At 36.8% G+C, this 23713-nt stretch overlaps 3 protein-coding genes across 5 annotated transcripts in view; 2 read left to right on the forward strand and 1 right to left on the reverse strand.

Moving 5' to 3' along the window:
- LOC124177488 overlaps positions 1-5905 on the forward strand; it is a 31976-nt gene extending 26071 nt beyond the window's left edge. For all 3 annotated transcript variants that reach the window (XM_046559878.1, XM_046559879.1, XM_046559880.1), the window contains one exon: positions 42-5905. In XM_046559878.1, coding sequence (XP_046415834.1) covers positions 42-210 — 169 coding nt within the window. In that variant the 3' untranslated portion in view covers positions 211-5905. The remainder of the gene's footprint in view (positions 1-41) is intronic.
- On the reverse strand, positions 4535-17891 carry LOC124177491 (pyruvate dehydrogenase (acetyl-transferring) kinase, mitochondrial). Its single transcript, XM_046559893.1, has 7 exons — positions 17447-17891; positions 9414-9621; positions 9057-9241; positions 8573-8740; positions 8246-8424; positions 7930-8154; positions 4535-7759 (listed from the first exon to the last, which is right to left on the reverse strand). Exons 1-7 carry the CDS (start codon positions 17547-17549, stop codon positions 7571-7573), a joined length of 1257 nt encoding a protein of 418 aa, XP_046415849.1. The 5' UTR covers positions 17550-17891; the 3' UTR covers positions 4535-7570.
- Positions 17892-18277: 386 nt separating this feature from the next.
- LOC124177492 (protein CDV3 homolog) lies at positions 18278-20933 on the forward strand. Its single transcript, XM_046559894.1, has 3 exons — positions 18278-19024; positions 19491-19906; positions 20081-20933. Exons 1-3 carry the CDS (start codon positions 18848-18850, stop codon positions 20217-20219), a joined length of 732 nt encoding a protein of 243 aa, XP_046415850.1. The 5' UTR covers positions 18278-18847; the 3' UTR covers positions 20220-20933.
- The last annotated feature ends 2780 nt before the right edge of the window (positions 20934-23713 follow it).

A 23713-nucleotide genomic window follows, 5' to 3' on the forward strand; every position in this document is an offset into this window, starting at 1 on the left:
TTTTCCTGCAAAATTTTTGCCACACCGCAATCTTTTCCCAGGTTCATGTCGGGTAAGTCAGGACGGATTTATTTACATACGGACATCCGTATGATAATTTGTCGCAAATCTGACGTCGATACCGCATCTGATTTCGGTGCTGAGCCACCTAAAGAACTGAGAAGCTTTGTACACGGACCAACAAATCCAAAATTTTCACCAAGATGCTGAACCATATGGATTGGATGAAGATGTTGCCAGCTTGTTAGTTACTATTTGCCGTCAGCCGTTCAGTCTTGTAAGGCACGAGCTTGGAAAAATTGAGTAAATTAATCTAAAGTTTCAACCAGGTCGAACTTGATTTTATTAATTAAGAAAACCATCGCTGAATACGTGTAACGATTGCGTCCATTTCTCAAAAAAGCGATGTTTGAATATTGAACATCAGAAGCTGGTGACTAATGAAAGAAGCCTCTCTGAATGAGAGAAATTACATTTAAAACGATTCTCAAGCTGTCGAGTTATGATATATGACAAAATAAATAAAAAATTAGTATGTGATCCATTAAAAACGATCTCAACCAACGCAATACGGCAATTTCCTGAAAATTCTTAGCAGGTCCTAGATACACGGTATCGGACTGGCGCCTTTGGTTGTACGGCAGGTAATCAACAGTAAATTCTCACTTCGGCACATAAATTTTCACAGACTCGAGAAGAAAGGATCTGTGTGAAAGTAAGAAGTTCGATATACTTTTTTCCATTATTATTAATTGTTTTTATGGCAGGTAGTAAGAAAACAAGGTTGTGCGTCTGTATCAATAACACTTACCGCGTGTATCCAATATGCAAGATCGATCGATTCCGTGAGAAATGTGAAGCTTTTTAATATTCTTGCCAGTAATTTGGCGTCGAATTAATGAAAGAATATACATGTAACGACTCTAAGCTAACATGAAGCGCAAGGAGCTAAAATTTGCTTGAAATATGACCGAATCCGTGGCTTCGACATTTTTAATTCAAATTGCCCACGTTCTCTAGTAAAGAGGTTTACCAACAGCCATTATCAATTCGTGCCTCATTGCTGTTTGCATATACATCACCTCTGAATTGATTTCTATACATTCATATCGCAAGTGTAGTCTGCTACAGCTTGTTTAACCGGTATAGCAAACGACACAAGTATCCTTGAATGTATCAGAATCAATTTAAGGGACTGTTCATAGACATGCAAAATGAGGCTTCGTTATAAAAATCAATTTGTGTGAATACTTTGTTGTAAATACATATACCTAAACTCGTGTAAAGTAATGAAAGTTGGAAGTGGGACGCAACTGTTGTAACCAGCGCCATCCTTTCCCATAAATAAAAGAAGTGATATAAATATAGTTGATGCGACACGGAAGGAGAACCTTTTATCGATATGCTATGAGTACAAATAAAATGTACCCTGAATTTATATGCACCTTTTTTTCTCATCTAAATAATATTACACACCCTATTCAATTTGCTCAATTTATGATTTGACTTTCCCTCAAAGCCCACCTATACTGTAATATAATAATACTGTATACTACTCTATACTACTTGCATAACACTTTTTAGAATTGATCGTAATGTTCTTATCGACAATTGGTTCTCCTACAACTCCCTGCCTGTTATGATATACATGTAGTATATCATAATATATTATACATAGTGAACATATATATATATATATAAATAATATACTTACCTATAAATTAACATTACACAATTTTGTGTCTTTAGCACTGTGATGAATATATTGTAGAGTATATATGATAAATAAATATTTGCATAGTAGTTTCTAGATTAATATTACTAATATTTTGAATAAACATGCATATATCTTCACACCTGCATACAAAGTCATATTATACGTACAGCATAATGACACACACACACACACACACACACACACACATATGATATGATACATATATATCTATTAACGCAATTGATTTTTGGGTAAGCATAATACAACAATATAACTAATCTGCATTGACGAATTGGATAATCACAACAGTGCTGCTGGTGTTCTCATAGTTTACTAATATCTTAGTTACATCTTTATTCTCACAAGGCTTGTATTAGTGTATTTTGCAAATATTACCTACAGTTTGCATAGAAGGGAATACTGTATTAGCAAAAATAAACACCCTATGTGTTATTGATTTAGTTAAAAATGACACTTGTGGAAATGTGTATAAATCAATTTTTTAAATTTGAAAGTTGACTCGCATATTTCCGAATTTACCTATAAAATTCATTTTCACCAATATTTCGTTACTTCCAAACAATTATATTTACTCGGAGACGCAGCTGACAGTTTGGCGTAGATAGATGAGTAATGGTGGGTGGTGTGATAAGTCAGTGTACCAACTTGTTTCCAAATGAGACGATATATTAATTTAATGCGTTAGTTGAGTTTGGAACCCTGTACAGCAGCAAATTGACATTCAATGCATCAACATTGTGGTGTGAAGAATCGACAAATAAACTATCAATATATATTTAAGAAAAATAACGAAACTGAAAAATGAGCTATTTCGATTAACTACTGTGATTAAACCTGAGAAAATATTTAGAATTTATCGATCCTCTTAGTTCACAGGGCAATAATCATTCGGTTTATTCTTCGACGTTGTATTAAATATAAATTGTGATCTTGAACAGTGCTATAATAATTCTATATTTAAGAAATCCCTCTAATGACTAAACGTAGAATATACAATCACTGCCGTATACATATAAATAGTATAGCTATATAAATATGAACATCAATCGTGTATACAGGATGGTGCTAAATTCGATGTAACGCTTGGCATGTTTAACTATTAGTCTGATCGATTTCTGCTGAAATATGTCCGGGACTGTTTTCCCCCACGAGAAACGTGAAATAGTGTTCAGTGAGCCTTTCATTTTACGTTTAATACCAGATTTTGCCATACGATTTACGTGACAGTGATTACTCTAATTTACAATCAGTGGCAGTTCTATTGAAATGAAATATCATGGATCTCAGCACGCGATCATATTAAATAAGTATTAATTTTCTTATTTTGCATTCTTAATTTTCCATTTGATTTGTTGCCAATTATTGTTCTTAGCCGTATTAGACTTGGTTTTTAACCCTGCATAGGCTGCTCAAATAAATTGACATTTTTTTAACAAGCCTACGTATACAAAATTGAACGGAAGTGAACGATTATTAGAGATTCTTTTTCATTAATATTCTCCGATTGTTTGCAATTATAGAATCTGTTTTAAATAAGTCGCGGCACCTTTGGCGTAAACTTGGATAGAATTAAACTAATATCGTAGTCGTGAATCTCCTCGTTTTTTAACTTCACCTCGAAGTTGTTATTTTCATGTAAATCATTGTGACTTCTGCTTATTAATCATTTCCAATTTCAAACGTATTCTACTAGTCGGATTTAATTACTTTTTGATCAGGCTCTAACCGTAAAACAAATAATATTATTACAGCACTAAGTAATCGGAATATAAAAAGTATCAATGTAGAAAAATGTACATTAAAACGCCTTGTTTCCTCCTAAGTAAAACTACATCTTTGTGAGGCATTCAGTAAAATTGAATGTCATTCACATCAAATTCATTTCTTCATTGACCAAACTAATAATTCGTAGTGCTATAATCTGAAAATTCGTTTTGCGATAAGTTTGGTGGAAAACGTTTCACTTAAACATAAGAAATTCAACATTTTGGTGAAAGAAACACATTTTGATGAATAAATTGAAATCATGTGAGCGTGTACATCAACTTCAATATTTATATCTGCTGCTCATAGCTGTATTGCTTATAATATGATATTTGCTCGAGACTTTTTGCTTCTTTTTTTTACATAGACATAACATATAGGCTCAGGGTTGGGGTGAGACAATGCATTGGAACAACAAATTTCCTTTCACCCATGACTTACAATTAATCTAATTGCTGTCATTGCTTATTTGTGATCTACGCAAATTTCTTATTTTCTTATATCTAGTGTATAGAGCACACACTTTAAGGCCGGGTATGTAAATAGATAAAAACTTATTTTGTAATGAATTATTGACTACACTGTCAAATATTTTCCCAATTCAATAACTGTAATTTGGAAACCATGTGTTATAATACGGACGAATCAGGACGATAATAATAATATTAATAATAAATATATTGAAAAAAAAATGCAAAATGTTGTATTGATATAGCAAGGATCTTTTGAAACGAGTCTCTCAGACTCATAGTGCAGTCTTAAAAAGGGAAATCGCCTCAACTTGTTCGATTGGATTACTTAAAGGGATTCTCAGATTTATGTATGAGTACTTGATTTTCGTAACAAACCAGTCTCCTTTACCACCCGCTGTAGTGACACTCGTTTTAACTGCATTCAACTCGACTTATATTTAAAAACATCTCGTAAAAAATTTGGAATATTTGAAGAATCTGCCAAACTGGGGGACAGTTGGAATTGGTTGATGGAACGTTTCAGGATGAATTCAAAGCTATTTGAATCAATACTCACAAATGAGGGATCAATACAGATTTCTATAATAATACATCTTTAATACATCAACAATTTTCATCCATAGTTATTTCTGAACAAATTATTTGCATTCGTTTACACGTTATCAGGCCATTATAACTAAGCGACTAAAAATAAAACATTTTACATTTCATCATATACACGTTGCATACTGGTATGCATGTATGCATATATTTACAAGAATGTCTTGCATAATCTTCACCTTACACCTTTCGGACACTAGATGATATTATAAATATAAAATGAACTAATCTTTGTCGCAATTATATTACACAATGCTAAGTACATCACTCGATGCATATTATTTGCAATATTCGTCTGATTGGGCGTGCAGAAAATTTGTTCATTACGTTCAGATTGTTATTAGTACTATATTCGCTACCTCAAATTACATGTTCTCCAAATAGTGGTGTCATAAAATTAATCATTTCTGCAAAACTATACATTTACATTGTATAATCATCATGTTTGACATCTCTTTTACCAGGGCAGCGTTATTTACAGTTTATAATCATTTTATCGCATGAATAGTAATAGTTGATTATGCTATGTACAAAACTGTACAAGTTTCGCTAAAATAAGTTTCACTCTTTGATTTCAATCTGCAATATACATACCATCTCATCCAGTGCCGTGTTCACTGAATACATGCAAAAAAAAAAAATCCCAATGACACAGTTCATTACTATATTGTGTACATTAGTACCATAGGTATGTATATAATTTATATTACATGAATATTCAACATAGTACACAATTATCAATTCTATTATTTTCGTATGCATTTCATCGTACAATATACTCATCTTCCTATTTTACTTATCCTATTTTCCTCCGTATTTCATCAAAGTTACCAATATAGTGTCGTTTAAATGCAACGCAATTTATCAGATCAAAACAAAAATATTTTTCTAAAATCGAGCGAAAACGCACCAAGCGCAAGATAATTGCATAGTTCGCAGTTTGACTAATTCATTTAACTCTTGAAATATAACATATTCCGGCTATTTTCATTACTCAACCATTGAGAGCTATTTTTCCCCACAATGAGTACATTATTGACATACCTATAATATGCTAGTGCCACAGATATATGTATATAAGGGTGATCCTTATTCAGGGTGTCGACGAATTTTTGCCAGACCACCCCCCAAATCAACTTCAAATAAATCGAAAACAATCGTCTAATTTTTTCAGATTTTTACATAGACTTTAAGATAGTCTGCATTGTGATCGAAGTTTCTTATCGAAATTAACATGGGTAAAACTTTTTTTTTAGTATATATTTTATTGCAAGAGTCATAATGTTCCAAATAATCTGTAACCGCGAGGTTTTGGTGAGAATTAGTGCTACTATCTGGGAAAAAATACACATCATCGTACCAGGCAATCTAGACGAATTTCGGAGAATTTCGGTAAAAATTCGTCAACACCCTAAACAAGGACTACCCTAATGTATATGTAGTGCTGTACAATAACGGGTTTTTTTTTTCTCGTTACTTATAGCATATATGAATGATTTATAAAACTCATTCTTTGCATCACAGTGTTACGTTTTATTCTGAATAAGTTTTTTTCTTTCTTTTCGGCTTACTGTATTTCACCTATAGCATTTTGTATAAAGATGCTCCAAGCATACCACAGTACGTGTAACTCCTTTCTTCACCGATACGTCATGGTGTATTAGTCATTTACATGCAAACGTAACTAGACTGACTGCTGAAGATTAAACTTCTAGGCTGATACTATAGTCCGAAATGTTTAGGTTCCATGTGCAAGTTATAATCAATCGTAAATACTTATGTCTTACAAAGAAATATTGCGTTGAGTTTAACAAACATGCTTGAGACTTCAAGAAAATTGTGTAAACAGGCGTTCAGAATTGAAAACATTGCATGATATGTGTTACACGAGACCTAACAATTATGACATGAATCCAGTCTTATGAAGAGTGAGCCGATGGTTGAAGTATTTGGTTTTCACTGATCGCATTTTGTATTATCATTTTTTAACATTTGTTATACATGTGTGCCGTATCGCGTCGTATCGAGATTGTACATAATTTGTAGCCAACATTCACTCTTAAGACTTTATTGTGATTTTTGCAGATAAAGTCCTGTAATGATAACAGACTTGATTCCTATTCATTAAATATGAATAATGGCTACAACGCAAACGGAGAGTTTCAAATAATGTTTAAAAACTTGGAACCAAGAAAGAGCATGAATTGTTTTGTTGAAGTAAGAGTAAAGTAAAAAATAATGGTTCTCAAGATATCGAGTACAGATGTATCGTTCCTTTTTCTTTTCTTACTAAAATTTGGAGGTGAATATGAATTTGTTCACTTACTAGAATTGCACAATTCTTACTTTTATGGACATGAATATAATTTCAATTGCATGTAAAATTCGTATATGCTTCTCTCCGGTCAAAAACATTGTAATGTGTTGCGATATTGAAAGTGTACCATTTAAAACAATCCCAATTGACAATGCAATTTGGATTATCAGATAACGTGAATATTTCCAGGGTTATTGGTGTCAAGGTCATGGAGATATAGCAGACATTTTGATGTATGATGTTTCGGCTGATTGATGCGGCGCATTATACATTTTATTTAATTATTGCTTCATTCTCAATACTGTAGTTGTCTTGTACTTCGATTAAATCAATATGATTGACGTCAGTGCTCTGCCTACTATTCTGAATATAGAATACAGTTTTATATGAAGAGGAACCTCACTACCGGAATAAATCGTCACACATTCAAATAACTGCTATATTCTTATGATCTTGAAGCCAATAGGTCTTGGAACATAGTACTAATAAGGCCCAGAAAGACAATGTCTTTTTGGCTTTCGTAGCAAGGCGTATACTCGAAGTCCGTAATAATAAATAAAAATAAAATGAAACGACACGTCGTACACTGTAATATTGATGGTTAAATACCAAATTGGCCCATTTGCTTACAATACGTCAATCCATCAATTCTTGATTGCAGTCGGAGCCGGCCTGCTGCTAGCATTGACTGGCCTGCATACCGTGGGGCAACCTGTGGCCGTGTCCAGGGCTTACGCAAAACTGTCTAGTAGCCATTCCCCCGGTACTTTGACTGCTCCAGTCCCCAGTCGGAATGGTGGTCTTGTAGAATTTTGAAGACGTCTTATTGAAAATGGGCAAAAGCTCGTTTGCTTCGTTGGACAATGCCTATAATTCCACGAAAATACGCGATGAGAGAAAAATGCATAGCAATATCACCTTTGCTGTACGACAGAAACCACCTGGCGTGATGACAGCAATATTAGTATTTGTACAGCACAACATGGCGATTAAACATTGCTAATTTATTATAAATATTTCTTTGTTCCATGGATTACCTTGAGGTATATTATCGCGTCTGTGCCATAGCCCTCGCAACTGAGTAGTACTAAATCACCATGAAAATATCTGGCGTAGAGCCGAGACAAGGGCAGGCCGTATCCATAACCAGCTAAGGGCACGGTATGAACATCTGATTTGCTCGGTTGGGGCGCGGTGCTGTACATGTATTTGAAGAGGTGATCCGTTTGAGAACGTGGAATTCCGCCACCTCTGTCGGACATCTGTAAGAAATTACCAATCCAATGTACCTTATGGTCAGTGCCAGATTTACGCTAATGTTTATTTTTATTCTTGCCCTCGTTGAGAAATTACCTTTACGCAAATGTCCTCCTTGCCTCTAACAACAGTAACGCAAACAGGGGGACAGTTTCCAGCCTGGTCGCCGTGATGCTCCATAACTGCTCGCATACTGTTTTTAAACAGTTCGAAGAGCATGTGATATAGATGACTTGGCACATAAACTATCCGGACCTCATTTCCTCTCTCTAGTTCTGAAATTCGAGAGAATGGACACAAGTTTTAAAAAAAGACTCACGTGCGCCGAATAACACGAATATTTGACAGTGCAGCTCATCAAATTATAATAATTTCATATGCTATATCCATAAGCGTAAGTCAACTTTCATATTTAAAACTTACCATTGTGTTGATTAACTATTAATTCAGGACTGGCTAGGTAATATTGGTCACATAAAAACCGGGCATTTTCATACGCATCACGAACAACTCCGATCACATCGCAAACAGGATCAATGCAACCCACGTGCCTGCTGCTCTGCCCGTTTAGCTGTCCACCGAACAACAATGCTATAAAACGAAAACAATGAAAGAGCGGAGTGGTAATAGGAGGAACAATTACTGTCCGGAAAGTGTTTGTTTTTCAGAATTAACAAGGGTACAGTAATTTCACCTTTGTGGGACGTGAAATGAGCAATGAGTATTAAAATATACAAAAACGGCAATTATACTTATAATTATGTTATAATGAAATATATCTTATATATACAGATAAGCAAATATTCAGTATAGATGTATGCAGATAATGGAATTGTGACACAATAAGAAGAATTTAATTCGCGTATATCATCATGTTTCTACGTCAATTTCTCGGTCATTTACTTACTGTGTTGATTAATGAGCATACGTATCGAAATGCGGGACATGTAAAATCTGTCCAAAAAGTACTGAATACTATTTTCAGTTTGATTATCAACATCGTGTGAATCTTTAAGCTCTAGAACCCCTTGAGCCATTGTTTGTACTACGTCCATGTGCCTGTTCCTGATTTTTACAAGCGCTTGGCAGAACCTGAAAACCATTGATAAAGTTATACGATATGTCCATATATTTTACATTTGCGCAACATATACTCAGATAATATAATGTTTTACAGTGTGTATGCATATAGGATTAGTATGCATGTCATGCAGTGCATATTCACATGCAGCTGCAGCAGCAGTTCTAAAGTTCTTCAACTCACTTATCTAGAGTGCTTTCGTTGATGTCAGCCTTTTCAAACTGTATAATCTCTTCGAACGACGTCGCGTACCAATTATTCACCAACCCGACGCTGGGCATTCGGAGTAGATGATCGGGCAGTAAATGAATTTCTTTCATGATGTTTGCCAGTCGGACGGGTAGCTCCTTTCGGAGGAAGATGAAAGACTTTCTCTCGCAAGCACTCAGCCCTGTGAAAAACCAAGAAGAAACGGTAAAATCTCATTAGCCTATGAAATGTATCAGATACATCGTTGAGAATTTTTCATTGCCAGTTCTATCAATCGTACGAGAATGAGACAAGCAATATGTATATGAAATAAATCTCTATGATGACGAAGAATGAACCTCATGGTCATTTATGTGGCGTATTGCTTCGCTTTGATGTATTCTGGAATTCCATTATATGTCGGCTGATAATCACAATTCCAAGGTGTATATGAGAGCACCGAGTTATCAGAAAACAACTCTGTTTTCACGATACTAACCACACTAGATTGTAATTTATTTGAAAAACAAGTCAACGCTTTGATAGTGTGGGAATGCCGTGACATTGAGCAGTCGTTGTAGATATAATTAAGCCGCGTGCAACGCAGCCACGTACATACTCGTATACTACGTTCTCCGTTCTCCGTATCATTACTTTTTTGATACACACACGCGTAGATAAGTATGAGGAAAATTTGTCGACGTAAACAGTAATGAGGTCATAAATACTCGTTGCAGAATAACAAATAAGCGATAGGCGTATCGCTCAGGCAAAACTGAGAACTGGTCTTGCTTGACACCTTATCTGATCATTTGGAAATACTATCGGCCGCTAGTATCAACGCTTGCGTCACGTATTTCTCACATCATGTATACTGGCTTCCCTGCAATAGCATTCTATATCACTCATTTGGTTATAATATGATAACGGAGTGCTTTGTCGTGTCTGAAAATCATTCTTTTCGCGTGAAAAAGTTCATGATTTATTGTTGGTAATAACAATTGGCTCATCGCAACGAAAACCTCGTACGTAAATCAAAAGATAATTATTTTGTATCGTTGGTCATGTGAATTTAAAATTGTAAATCAATCAAATTAAGAATATATTCATCCTCCTTGATATTAATTCGCGATTATATTAATCGCAGTTAAATAAAATAAGGTTTTCGTCGATGTAATTAATCGTATTGTATTATATTATGTGTACACAGAAAAAATTGTGCCAATTCTGGTACTGTTCTGCATATGTGAAAATTTGAATAACCTTCTTAATTTTCAACCGATTTTCATATCAACTGGTATACAACCGTTTTTGAGATGCTCTATCCAAATATACCACCAGAATGATGAAATACAAAATGTCGACCTCAAAAAATAGCGTCATTAAATATAGTAATTTGTTAGTAACTTTGATGAAGGTTGAATTTGTGGCCTGAAAATGGTGTCATTATATACGTGCATTTTCCAAGAGTGCCGCAAAGTCGACTGTACGGGAATAGAATCAGCAACATAAAAAATCCCCAGATAGAAATTGTTATGTATTTGTTTGTACCAGTTTTGAAAAGGCCAACCGACAGAGACTCAATCACACTGGGAAACGTATTGTTGATCTTTTTTTTCTGAGGCATGTTTTCATCCTTTCATTCTCACAATCAGGATACATATTACGTATATTATATATAAATACATACACAAGTATGCATCTGACATCGGTATACTGTGACATAACGCGTGTTGTATGTACCCAAAGTTCGAACGTGATTCAACAGGCATTGAGCATCAAGTCTCGTTTCCTATCCCCATTTTTTTTCCTTGTGTAATGAATTCATGCCAGTCTAATTTTGAGTATTGCTATTGCCTCTGATTGTGAGACTGATGAATTTCTAACGACACGTTATCGCATACATCCAGATTCCGTGCATAAGAAGAAAGACGGTGAATCGAGGCTGGGAAGCTGGGGAGTGCAGATGCATCCGGTCAACATGATATTGTAGAGTGAGCGAGAGCAACCGTCAATTGTAACTCATTAGCTGTAGCAGCATGTGACTACCCGCAAGGCTTATACACGGTGAGTCAAATACAAATTTCGTAAATAGGACGAGCTTGGATGAGTAATAGGCAAGCCACATTGAAGTAACATCAATGTTGACATTGGCGTAACTAAACCTAAAGAGCATGTCCACGAATTCGTCCATACGGTACTAGGGTGGTCCTTATTTGGGGTGTTAACGACCCCTCCTCCCCCAAATCAACTTCAAACAATTCAATAACAATTGGTACATATTTTCAGATTCTGACTTCAACTCTAAGATAGTCCGCTTTGTGATCGAAGCGTCTATCGTCTTTATTGCCTGAGATAGTAGTACTAATGTCCACTAAAACCTTCCAGTTACAGATTTTTTGGATTATTATTACTTTCACAATAAAATATATACCGGAGAAAAAAGTTTGTCCCACGTTATTTCTATAAGAAACTACGCTCACAATATGGACTATCTTAGAGATGAGGTAAGAATCTGAAAAAATTGGACAATTGTTTTTGAATTATTTGAAGCTGATTTGGGCGATGGGGTAGAAAAAACTCGTCAACAGCCTAGATAAGGACTACCCTAATTTGACACACTTGACCGCTCTGATTCTAATGCTAGTAATGCTGCAAATATTTAGTACTTATTAATGCTGTTGCGTCTGTTTTGACACATTACTTTTTTCAAATGCCAGCTGATTCCATAAAAACAATTTCCGAAAGTTATATTTAACCATGCGATACGCTGCTAATATCTCACGACAGAAACTTCACTGCAGCAACGTCAGTATGTATTATTAACGTTGCTTCAATGTGGTCCGGCCGATTAGTTACGGGGCTGCGTCTAAAGATCAATGAAGGTCCTTCTATATTCTTGGAATTCTCACTAACTCAACCTGTACATTATTGCAAGACTCCAATGTCCATGTGTGTTCACTATTTTACTTTTTAATTGTCTGCCTATGGCAGTGTACGGAAATACACCTACGGTTGACTCATGTCACATTTCACAGATATTCCTTCACGGAAAAAAATGTAATGTTCGAGTCAAATCTACATCAATTGTGAAAGCATATTGTACCTAAGCATATTGTAACGCTTTCATTGCTACATTGGTTTTGTAATTCTTATTATCGGGCTTGTAAATCGTGCTACAATTGCTGTAGATTTAACTGCAATAAAAGTGCTGCTCATGAATTCACCACAACAGGAGATCTGAAATCTAGAATATCTTTCTTTTGGTGTTACATTGAGATATAAGCAGCGCCAGATTTACCTATAGGCCCGAGAGCGGCATTTTCTGGGGGCGGCAAAAATGGGCGCTGGATATTCAATTTTTTTGGTAAATCAAAATCATATGTAACTTGTAGAACGGATTTTTTGAAGTGAAACTTCCATAGTGGCGTTGGAGAATTTTGGATGGGAGTGAATTCATGAGTAGCCTTTTAAACCGCAAAACTAGTATAGGGGGAAGTCCCCCAGTACCGGACACCTAAGGTTATTCTTTAATAAAATCGTCATTTAGTGAAAAAATAATTATTTTTATTTTTGTTATAATCTTTGGAGTATGTTTAACAATATAGGAACTTTTGGAATTAGTATATGACGTTAAACTAAGAATAAAATACAATTTTCAAAATGGAAAGGGGGGGGGGGGGGCGACAAATAAGTTCGGGATTACAGGCGGCTCCAAGTTAAATCCGGCGCTGGATATAAGCATACCTTTACTATTCAAATATACATATATATATTTTACAAATAGACCGGATACACACTTCCGCAAATTGGTCGGAAATTTATACTTATATTGAAACGCAGAAGCAGACAATATTTCCTAATCCATCGTCAGCTGTACAGTTGTCGACTACGTGAATAACAAACAATACAGCCAGGCCGGAGGCTCTGTGATATGAAAAATTCCAAGTTATTTGGGGATTCTTAAAATATTGTCATGGTAATTGCTACTGTAAAAAAAAAAAAAAAAAAAAAAGAAAACCAAATGCAGAACAAAGAAGATTTCAACAGGGCAGAAAATCATAAAATTTTCAACGCAAGCTCCGGGCTCACGCGCAGCCGTACGCTACTGTTAAGACTGTGGTAAACGGGGACACGTTTATAGGTGTAGGTATATATCTGAATAAGCGTAATTGTGCGCATGATCTCGCATCAATGCTGCAACGCTGCAAGCTGCAATAGCTATATCAACGCGAAAAAAAACGCCCCACTTACAATTAGGATGGAATCGAATGTCCCTTGTCGAAAACACGCGATCTGCGTTCGCTCCCCATGATTGGTTCTTATTACCGTTATTATAGTCATACATAGGTATACGATACGGGCGGATCGACTTATTCTACGTTTCCTCTCTTCCCATCCTATTTTTAATTTTTTATTTTTGTTTTTCCCTTTCATCTAGGAAGGTCATCGACCGGCGATCCCCTTCACCTTTTCTCGACGACTTGCCCGGGTGACGTGCGTGAATGAGTGAGACCGAAAAACAACACGCAAAGACGGTAGAAATAAAAAGGATAACGTGTTAGTTCCGGTGGCAGTTCCATTGTTATGCAACTATAATTTCCGTATATTTAGTGCACACTTTCAAAACTCATGCATATTATAAATGTTATGTAGCGTGATCTTAATATTTTGAAAATGAGGCGGTAAACATTTCGTAGCACGGTACAGTATCAGTTTACTATAATGGAAGAACTTCAAGTTTTGTTTACAGCTGTAATAGATCATTGAAGTGCTTAACACTTGAAGATTAATCAACTCTACACGCTACGTAGGCAAACGTATCGTTGTACGTATGTACAACACACACAGTCCCTAATACGTTCATGTGATATCTGAATGTGATATGTATCATGATTATGTCATCCTTGTTGTCATTTTGCTTGTCGTAAAATCTATATATAGTGTGTAATCTGCACAGGCAAGTGTTGGAAATGATCATCGTGCGATCGGAATTGTAAATTATATGTGAAAAGTGACGTGAACGGCAACCATGTTGGTTTCATGCCAGCGTTTTAATTTGTCCATCGAACATTTAAAAATAAACTTTTTCGCCAACCTCATTCAAGTTCACAGCTGACCTCTACTATTATTATATTATATACTGTACGCCAAATACCAGTTGGATTCAGAGAATGTCTTTTTATTTTTGAAAATTCACTCGAATTTTTTTGCAATTGTGTTTTTTTTTTATCCCGGTTAAAGTAGAGTTGGGTACGAGGAAGGCTGTTGTATAGGTATAATCTCGTGCAGATGCTTCTTCTTACAATTAGATGTTTGTGACGTGCAAACGAACACGTAAGTCCCAGTAAGAAAAGCATTGTCTGTCTGCAATGGTTGAGCGGATGCTGTCGACGGCTGACGTTACGATGGAATGCAATAATATTTAAGGATGTACTGGCTACACACTCTCAACCAAAAGTGAGTCTCGTCGACAATATTGAATACTTCATGATAAGATAAAGATCGGAAAAAGATCAACCGCAATAAAAATGATAAGAAAATTAAATTTGAATAATATTAATGCTCAAAAGTTACCAATAAACCGTTTAAACAAAACGTAGTTTAAAAAATTTTTAGGGAATGATCTTTTGTCATGTGTCACGAATTTTTAAAGAATTTTCTCATTATTTTGAAATTTACGTTTTAGAAAATTTTGTAAATGCTCTATTTATAAAACTATTCGTTCAACAGCTCGGAAACTGTTTATTGTTAATTGTAATGTACAGCGTTTTTACGAAAACGTATAAAAAGTGCAGCGTTTTTCTTGCATTTTTCAAAATTTTAAACTTTCGAAACGGAAATTTGAAAATAATGAGAAAATTCTTTAAAAATGTGTACAAAGAAAAATCAACGAATTCATTTCACATGATCAAAAGAAAACATTCCGTGTAAATTTGTTATGGGCATTACTATTATTGAAATTTAATTTTCTTAACGTCTTCGATGTGGTTGTTTTTTTCAAACGTTAAAGTTATCATAAAGTATTCAATATTGTCGACATTGAAAACATCGTCCAACATAAAAGTGATGCAAAGTATATTAGTACGTATCTTATACATGTACAATATGCGATATTCGTGATTGCAATGGGCAAGGAATGGCTACAAATAGCTGCTCTAACAAGGTCACGGCAGTGGAAACGACTAGCTGAGCGGGCAGCCGGCACAGGTATAAGGTAAACATACACATACCTATATTATTATGTAATACATACATTCATACATATATAGGTATAATGGACAGACTTGGTTAACGGTGGAAAAACCGTCAGCTATTTCCGCATTCATCTTCAGCTTTTACGAGTATAATTAATATAAAGTATTTTGCGTCTCGAGGAAATGAGTAGTATTCGTGCAGCGTCGACGACGTACTTTCGGCAATTCTGAATTACCAGGCGTGTTCTGGTTTTATTTCTTCTTGCCGATGCTCAGCACTTTCGTTCGTATAAATAGTAGGTACGTGTAAATTTCTCAGTTTAATTTGTGTGAAGTATTATTTATCGCTCTACGGAGAATGACTCGATATGTTATTGACGTTCAGCACACACGTATATTTTTCCTCGAAATCCCTTTCCCCCGCTAGGACAAATGACGTCAATAGATGCAAAATGTTAGTACATCACGTGTAAAACTTGAAGTGTTGCGTAATACTTAGAATGATTGCACGTATGCCTGATATACAAGTTATAACTTCTCAATTTATTTTCGTTGAAACAAGGACCACCCTACTTATCTCATGCTTTTCTAAGTACATGTAGGAATAATTAGTAAACCATTTGATTCGTGTTCACTAATAGTATTTTTTATTTTCATTATGAAATCACCCTTTTGTAGAACCTGATTTTATTTTTTATTCGGCCCAATAACGGACTGCATTAATTGTGCGTCGAACAATCAATCCACGGACGATTTCCTCGTAGAATCTGTTTACATCGTTTGCCGACGGGCAATCACTGATGATAATTTATGTATTTCGCAATTTACTATCCACAAGGCACGTGCGTATATATTCTTATACGCGAGTGTATGCACGTACACCTACGGAAGTGCATTCTCGCTGATTCAAGGCCCCTGGTATCATCTGCTGCCATCAATTTGACATGCATAGGTGTGCGTGAAAACTTACATACGTATAATAAAATAGTGCAAGTCACGTTTCAATTCTGAGTTGCTTATACCGCATAACAACATAATGCGACAAAAATACTGTCATAGATGTAGTGGTAGCAATTCGTTTCTCCGTACGGTGTTTTTTTATGCGTTATTATTTTCCTAGTCATTTTTTTAATTATTTTAAAGCTGCCTGCCTTCAAAATTCCACTGATTGATCGTTCCCAATCGTATGATCTATCATTTGCAAAGATTGATCGATTCAGGCGAATTAACGATCGGTCGTAACTGATGATTTGAGATGCAAATTGTTATTAGGGCAGCCAAATCGATTAGTCCAAATTACAACCAACTCAATTTCTCGTATCTAAAATATGGAAGAAAAACTCAAGTTTCGAGATCGTATCCAACTAATTAATTAACTGTGTAAAGCAATTGTATTGTATAATTTGTGGGCTAAAAATTAGGAAGCACAAAATGTGCCGGAGTTTTGTGAAGTGTTGGTACTTGGGCCTGGGCAATAGGTACGGATAAGCACAATACCTAGACCTAGGTAAGCGTGGGGGTGTATAAATCTATGATACAGATACGTATGTATGCAGGTATGGTAGTTTACTGCACGCCTGCGCCGATATATCCATACGTACCCATCTGCATCTACAGTATTTTTAGTCGATTCGACGTATGGAATAGCAATACGTATAATCAAACAATTGTTGAACAACTCTCCAGAATATAAGTATGCACAACAATTTAATGTGATGATAGTATGATACGGGTATGATCGTGATGATAGTTCCGAGGTGATAAATTCTGAAGTCGCGGGCGCGAAGAAAGGCGAGCAAAGTATAAGGTCGAGGTTTAATAGAGACTCACCAAAATCGATGAACTGTTTTATCGAGAGCGGCGAGGGATTGAACTGGGAGTAAAAGTCCAACATTTTTGTGATATTTCCAAAACATTTCTGTGTGATTTTCATTTTGTTATATATATGTATATATTTGTTTATCACTGCTTCACATTAAAATCAGTTTTTGAACAATTATTAACAAGGGCGTATTACTAGTACGCTTTTTCGACTTCACTCGTTGTGTCACACATCTGCCTTTGCGAAAGACTCGAGTTTCCCAAACAGTTGTTCCGGAACTGGACGGAGTTCGTTTTATGCACGTCCAGAGGTGTTTAAACGCAGCGTTGAGATTCGGAAGCAGAGTGCAGTTGCACTCCTAACAACTAGCGACCGTCTTGTAAGTTAGTCGTGAGTTCGTCCTCGCAAGCTGACTAGATAAAGTCACCCCTAGCTCCAGGCGCTGACCTTCTGGGATATGTAGTGACATCTATCGATAAAGCTGAGCAAGATACTTCTTCACTTAGAAAGCCCAACATTTTTTGCGACCCCCACCCCAGCGCCGAGCGTATTTGCAGCGCCCTCTGTCGCGCAACAGGCTTTTGGAATATACTTTTTCTCTCAGGCTTCTCTCTGTTCATATCGTTCATAGTTAGTGGCGAGCCGGAAGAAGCGGCGCTGGAAGGGTAGCATAATGAGATGCATACGATACATGGAACAAGCGTGATCATGATGCACTAGCCAAAAGATCGATCTCCGCGCCATCTATAATCATGTTTCAAAACTACGGTGGATAGTCGCTTTTTTTACTACGTCTGTCAAACCTGGAGAGATTGTTCTTCCGATCAGTATCGTGTCTGTATGTATGCACAATACATGCATACCGTGCGGTTCGTGATGGTTGCAATGCATGAATTACGTATTTTTTCAAATTTTAGATAATTCGGATCGTTGATGTGTTCATGAAAAGAATCGGCCAACAATCGCAGTTTGGTAAATCCGTCTTTCTGCCGTGATATTGTATGCAATATTATTTTATTATTGGTCCAGTGGATCAACAATACGGTCGCTCTACGCTGTCTGCTGTTGAGTGACGTTTGACGATTCTGCCAGATCCCGTGATATGCACGGTGTAAAAGTTGAGAAAACGTAGATATCTGCTGTAGGGTAATTGAGTGAGAAAAAATATGATTTTGTAACGATCTTGGAGCGGAACGCGTTTGGTTGGCGGAAATTCATTTCGTTGGATGCAGCGACAAGGTGCCAAGGGGGTGGATTTGACTCTGGCGTAGAGCAGCGATTTCCGGGAGTGGCCAGTGGCTCGGCAAGGTACACATGTGGATCGCTGTTCGGCCAGTCCTTGTGAAAATATTTATTGTATACCGTGTTCCACATTTTCTGTGTGAAACGGGTTAGACCTAACGCGAGCCATGGCTGATCTAGACGATTTTTTCGCTAAGAAGGACAGGAAAAAGGCGAAGGGGAAAAAGTTCACGACGACAGAAGAGATCGCTAAAAAGCTGGAGGAAACGGGTAAAAAGGTTGAGAAACCGAAACCAAAGGAGAAACCGACTAACCAAGAGGGCGAGGAGATACAGCCTGTCGAGGTAATACCGATATTAATCAGCTAGCGTAATCCCGGGGGTTGTAGAATCAGTCAATTTTACAAATCTCGAAATCTAGGCTAAGAGTATCTAGGCGGCCGCCATGTTAAATGGCATAAACGTCACTTGAGTAGCCGGGTGAATCGAATTAATCATTCTCTTCTCTCTGTTTATTACGAAATGATTTTGCTAATTTATTCCTCCGCCCCACTTTTCAAAAAAGTCCAGAAATTGATCTGTTTATTGGTGTAGTTCATCCGAGAACCGAGATCAAGTTCTGTAAAAATTCACACCCCCCGCAAATATCTCGCGGTATTAAACTCCGCTAAATCATATGTCTCGGCAGCTGTTGCCTATCTGCCAAATTTATTTCGTGTCCCGATTCGATGTTGTTTTCCGTCTGCTCTGTCTTTTAACTACAGTAATATGCATTATCATTGATATACCGCCAAATCTTTATTATCGATAGGAAGAAGATGAGTGGAGGGATTTCGAGGAGGAGAAAAAGGATTACACAGGATTGAAAATTGGAAACTTAACAGTCAACGAGGCCCAAGAAGCAGAAACTGATGATGAACGAGGCGAAGGTGAAAACAATTCTGATGGAGAATCTGGGGAAGCTGGACCACGACATAGCGGACCTTGGAAACGACCTGAACAGCCGCCTCCGCAACCTGAACCCGAACCTGCACCTGTAGTTCCTCAGCCAGCTGTTGGAGGAAGTAGTTACAAAGCACCTCATCTGAGAAATGCACAGTCCATGTCTGCCAGCCCTAGGCAAAGGATGAGAAATACTGCCCCGGATATTCACAGCGAAGAATATTTTCCAACGTTGAGCGCCGCTCAGCAACAGAATAGCGAACCCACCGGTCCTTGGGGCAGACGGTAGGATAAACCTTCTATAGCACTTGAAACTTTTCCTCCTTGCTTTTTCACCTCTGCTTCAATCAATTTCTCATTTCCAAGAAAAAACTGCCCTAATACAGTAATAATAACAATACAAATTTATGGTACGGTGTACTGAAATTCTCTTGTATGACAATGTTTTACTGAATTTAGGCGGCGGGATGAAGGATCTTTTGAAGAAGTTCGTAATCGAGGTGGAACTAGATCATACAGCGTTCAAGAAACACAGGCTCAAGCACCGAAACTCTCGTTGGGTAACAAGTATGGGGCACTGTCTCAAGATCAGAGCTGAAAGCGCCGTATCTTATTCAGTCAAACGAAACGCAATCAATATGTCATTGCTTCGCTCTGTTTCAAGATTTAGCTCTGCTCTTAAATTAATCTTGAAAATTCCGGGTACTCATTTTTTTCATACGTAAATTGAACTGTAAACATCGTATGTTATTTTCAAATTCGATTTACCTCTTAGTTGTTGGAGATATTAAAAATGTTTTCATTATGAAATTGGCTGCAAAACAAAGCGCTTCTGTTGTTTTGTTATTTGGCAAGAAATGCTTGTAATATGTAAAACAAGCCGCGATATCGATTGTAAAGTTTATAGTTATATCAAATTAAAAGAACCTTAATCTGTATACACACATACAGTCAATTCAAACCATAAAGTGATACCAATATATTTATTCACCATGAAAATAGAATGTGCACACGATACAGCGTTAAGAAACGTAGATAAAGATACTTTAAGTTTTGTAGGAAATCACTGGATTCGATGTTTTGATCCCTGATAATAGAAACTATGCGGTTCTAAAAAATGTATTTACACCACGAAATCTTGTGTTGTACACTCTTCTAGCTCTCTCACTCCTTTTGCCCTTACCTTGCTGCGTCCCTATTTGTACATCCCTCTCATTCTCCCACATTTTTCTGTCTATGTATCTCACTGAAATTACCAGCCAATTCGGATGTGCCGTCTATAGGTTTGAATAAAATTTCGGGAAGGAATATATCCCTACGTACTACTTTCCTTTAATAATGTGTGCTATAAGAATTATGTTGTTGAGTGGTTCAATTGTATCGTTGCGGTTGTGTAATTTTGTTGATAATAAATGAGGACTCACTGTTGAAAAGTTGAAACAGTGTAGATCACTTAAGAGAAAAATTAGGCAGAATACAGGTGAACGTAGGGCTGGGCTCAAAATAGTGCAAACGTGATGTGTGATGTAAAGATTTACCGTAAGTTACTACTTTAAATACATAGTGAAATATGAGTTGATAGGAAATGTTAAATATCTGAAATAAGAATCTGGATCCCCGTTTCTTGACACGTGTTTAATTATTTTCTTGAGATCATTTTTATTTTGTTTTTGATTGCTTTCTTCTCTTTTGTTGTAGTTACCATTATTTGATGTACCGGTCTGATTATGTTTGTTTGCCACAAAATCAGATGACAATATTATTTCATGTGCTCTGCGGTTTACGGTTCTTTGTAACTGATGTAGAATGAGTCATGAGGTATGGTAATTTACATTGTGCAGTAGTTCCCTTTGAAAAATTCACTGGGAAATATTCTGTCACTATTAAACCACTGTTCGAGGCCTCACGTTATTTCAACTACGCAGACCTAAAGAATCGAACAATAGCGTTTTGAGAAATACATATGTGACATTTTGAACCCAACATTATGATGAATCTATAATAATCCTATGAGATGATTCCCACCTTTTGAGGTCCTACAAGTTTGCTGACAACTATTGATGTTACATAGGCCTACATAAATCAAACTGTATGGCATAAAATCGAAATGAGAACTTGGGAACTTGAAAGCAAATCGTTGAGGATACGAGTTTGTTGGAACAATCTACCTTGATATGAAAAAAGAGACTTGTAAAATAAATACAAGAATTCCGTGATGGTTTTGGGTTTCTTCTGGTTGAACCTAATCTACTAAGTGAAATGCTCTGTAAACCATGGATAAAAATATTGATTCGGATATGCAGATCCGATCTGCAAACTCGTACGCAAATGCAGATGCATAACCGCGTTCAAGTCCCACATATACCGTATGCAAACAGTGATATCCTCGATCATCTGAAACTGTTTGGATTATCATTTGTATCAGTTTAAATATTGCTACCGACATCGCAGAATGTACGGCTGAGGAAAAAAACGGAATTTCTCCATTTTTTCGCTATTTCCTCGTAATCCTGGCTAATTGGACCACCAGGAACTCAAAAAACGCAGCGAAAAGAGCGTGGGATCAACAGGAGAGAAATTACGAAGGAAAAAGCACCTGCTGAAAAAAGTTGAAAACACAGGTTCTCATTTTTCGGCTCTCACTTTTGATGCGTTGATCGCAGCGTATTGGGACTGCGCCCAATCGATTTCTCTCGCAAAATTACGTCGGAATAGTGCATGAAAGAATATATTCCAGCACTTTTCAAAATCGCGAAAATTTTCGCCAAAAATGGAAAGGGGTTAGCCTTACTTTTTTTTTGGCAAAAAACTTTTGGTCTCAGATTCGATTTAAACGATCCTTATCCGACCAATTGGACCCTAAGGAACTCAGAAATCGCAGCGAAAAGAGCGTAGGACCAACAGGAGAGAAATGGCGAGCGAAAAAGCACCTGCTGGAAAATGTCGAAAATTCAGGTTCTGGTTTTTTGGCTGTAACTTTTGATGCGTTGATCGCAGCGTATTGGGACTGCGCCCAATCGATTTCTCTCGCGAAATTACGTCCGATCAGTGCTACAATTGATTGATTCCAGCACTTTTCAAAATCGCGAAAATTTTTGCCAAAAATGGAAAGGGGTTAGCCTTACTTTTTTTTTTTGGCAAAAAACTTTTGGTCTCAGATTCGATTTAAACGATCCTTATCCGACCAATTGGACCCTCAGGAACTCAGAAATCGCAGCGAAAAGAGCGTAGGACCAACAGGAGAGAAATGGCGAGCGAAAAAGCACCTGCTGAAAAAAGTTGAAAACACAGGTTCTCATTTTTCGGCTCTCACTTTTGATGCGTTGATCGCAGCGTATTGGGACTGCGCCCAATCGATTTCTCTCGCAAAATTACGTCGGAATAGTGCATGAAAGAATATATTCCAGCACTTTTCAAAATCGCGAAAATTTTCGCCAAAAATGGAAAGGGGTTAGCCTTACTTTTTTTTTTGGCAAAAAACTTTTGGTCTCAGATTCGATTTAAACGATCCTTATCCGACCAATTGGACCCTCAGGAACTCAGAAATCGCAGCGAAAAGAGCGTAGGACCAACAGGAGAGAAATGGCGAGCGAAAAAGCACCTGCTGGAAAATGTCGAAAATTCAGGTTCTGGTTTTTTGGCTGTAACTTTTGATGCGTTGATCGCAGCGTATTGGGACTGCGCCCAATCGATTTCTCTCGCGAAATTACGTCCGATCAGTGCTACAATTGATTGATTCCAGCACTTTTCAAAATCGCGAAAATTTTTGCCAAAAATGGAAAGGGGTTAGCCTTACTTTTTTTTTTTGGCAAAAAACTTTTGGTCTCAGATTCGATTTAAACGATCCTTATCCGACCAATTGGACCCTCAGGAACTCAGAAATCGCAGCGAAAAGAGCGTAGGACCAACAGGAGAGAAATGGCGAGCGAAAAAGCACCTGCTGGAAAATGTCGAAAACACGGGTTCTCGTTTTTCGGCTCCAACTTTCGATGCGTTGATCGCAGCGTATTGGGACTGCGCCCAATCGATTTCTCTCGCAAAATTACGTCGGAAAAGTGCATGAAAGAATTTATTCCAGCACTTTTCAAAATC

This window comes from Neodiprion fabricii, chromosome 3, assembly GCF_021155785.1.
Source record: "Neodiprion fabricii isolate iyNeoFabr1 chromosome 3, iyNeoFabr1.1, whole genome shotgun sequence".
Taxonomy (NCBI): domain Eukaryota; kingdom Metazoa; phylum Arthropoda; class Insecta; order Hymenoptera; family Diprionidae; genus Neodiprion; species Neodiprion fabricii.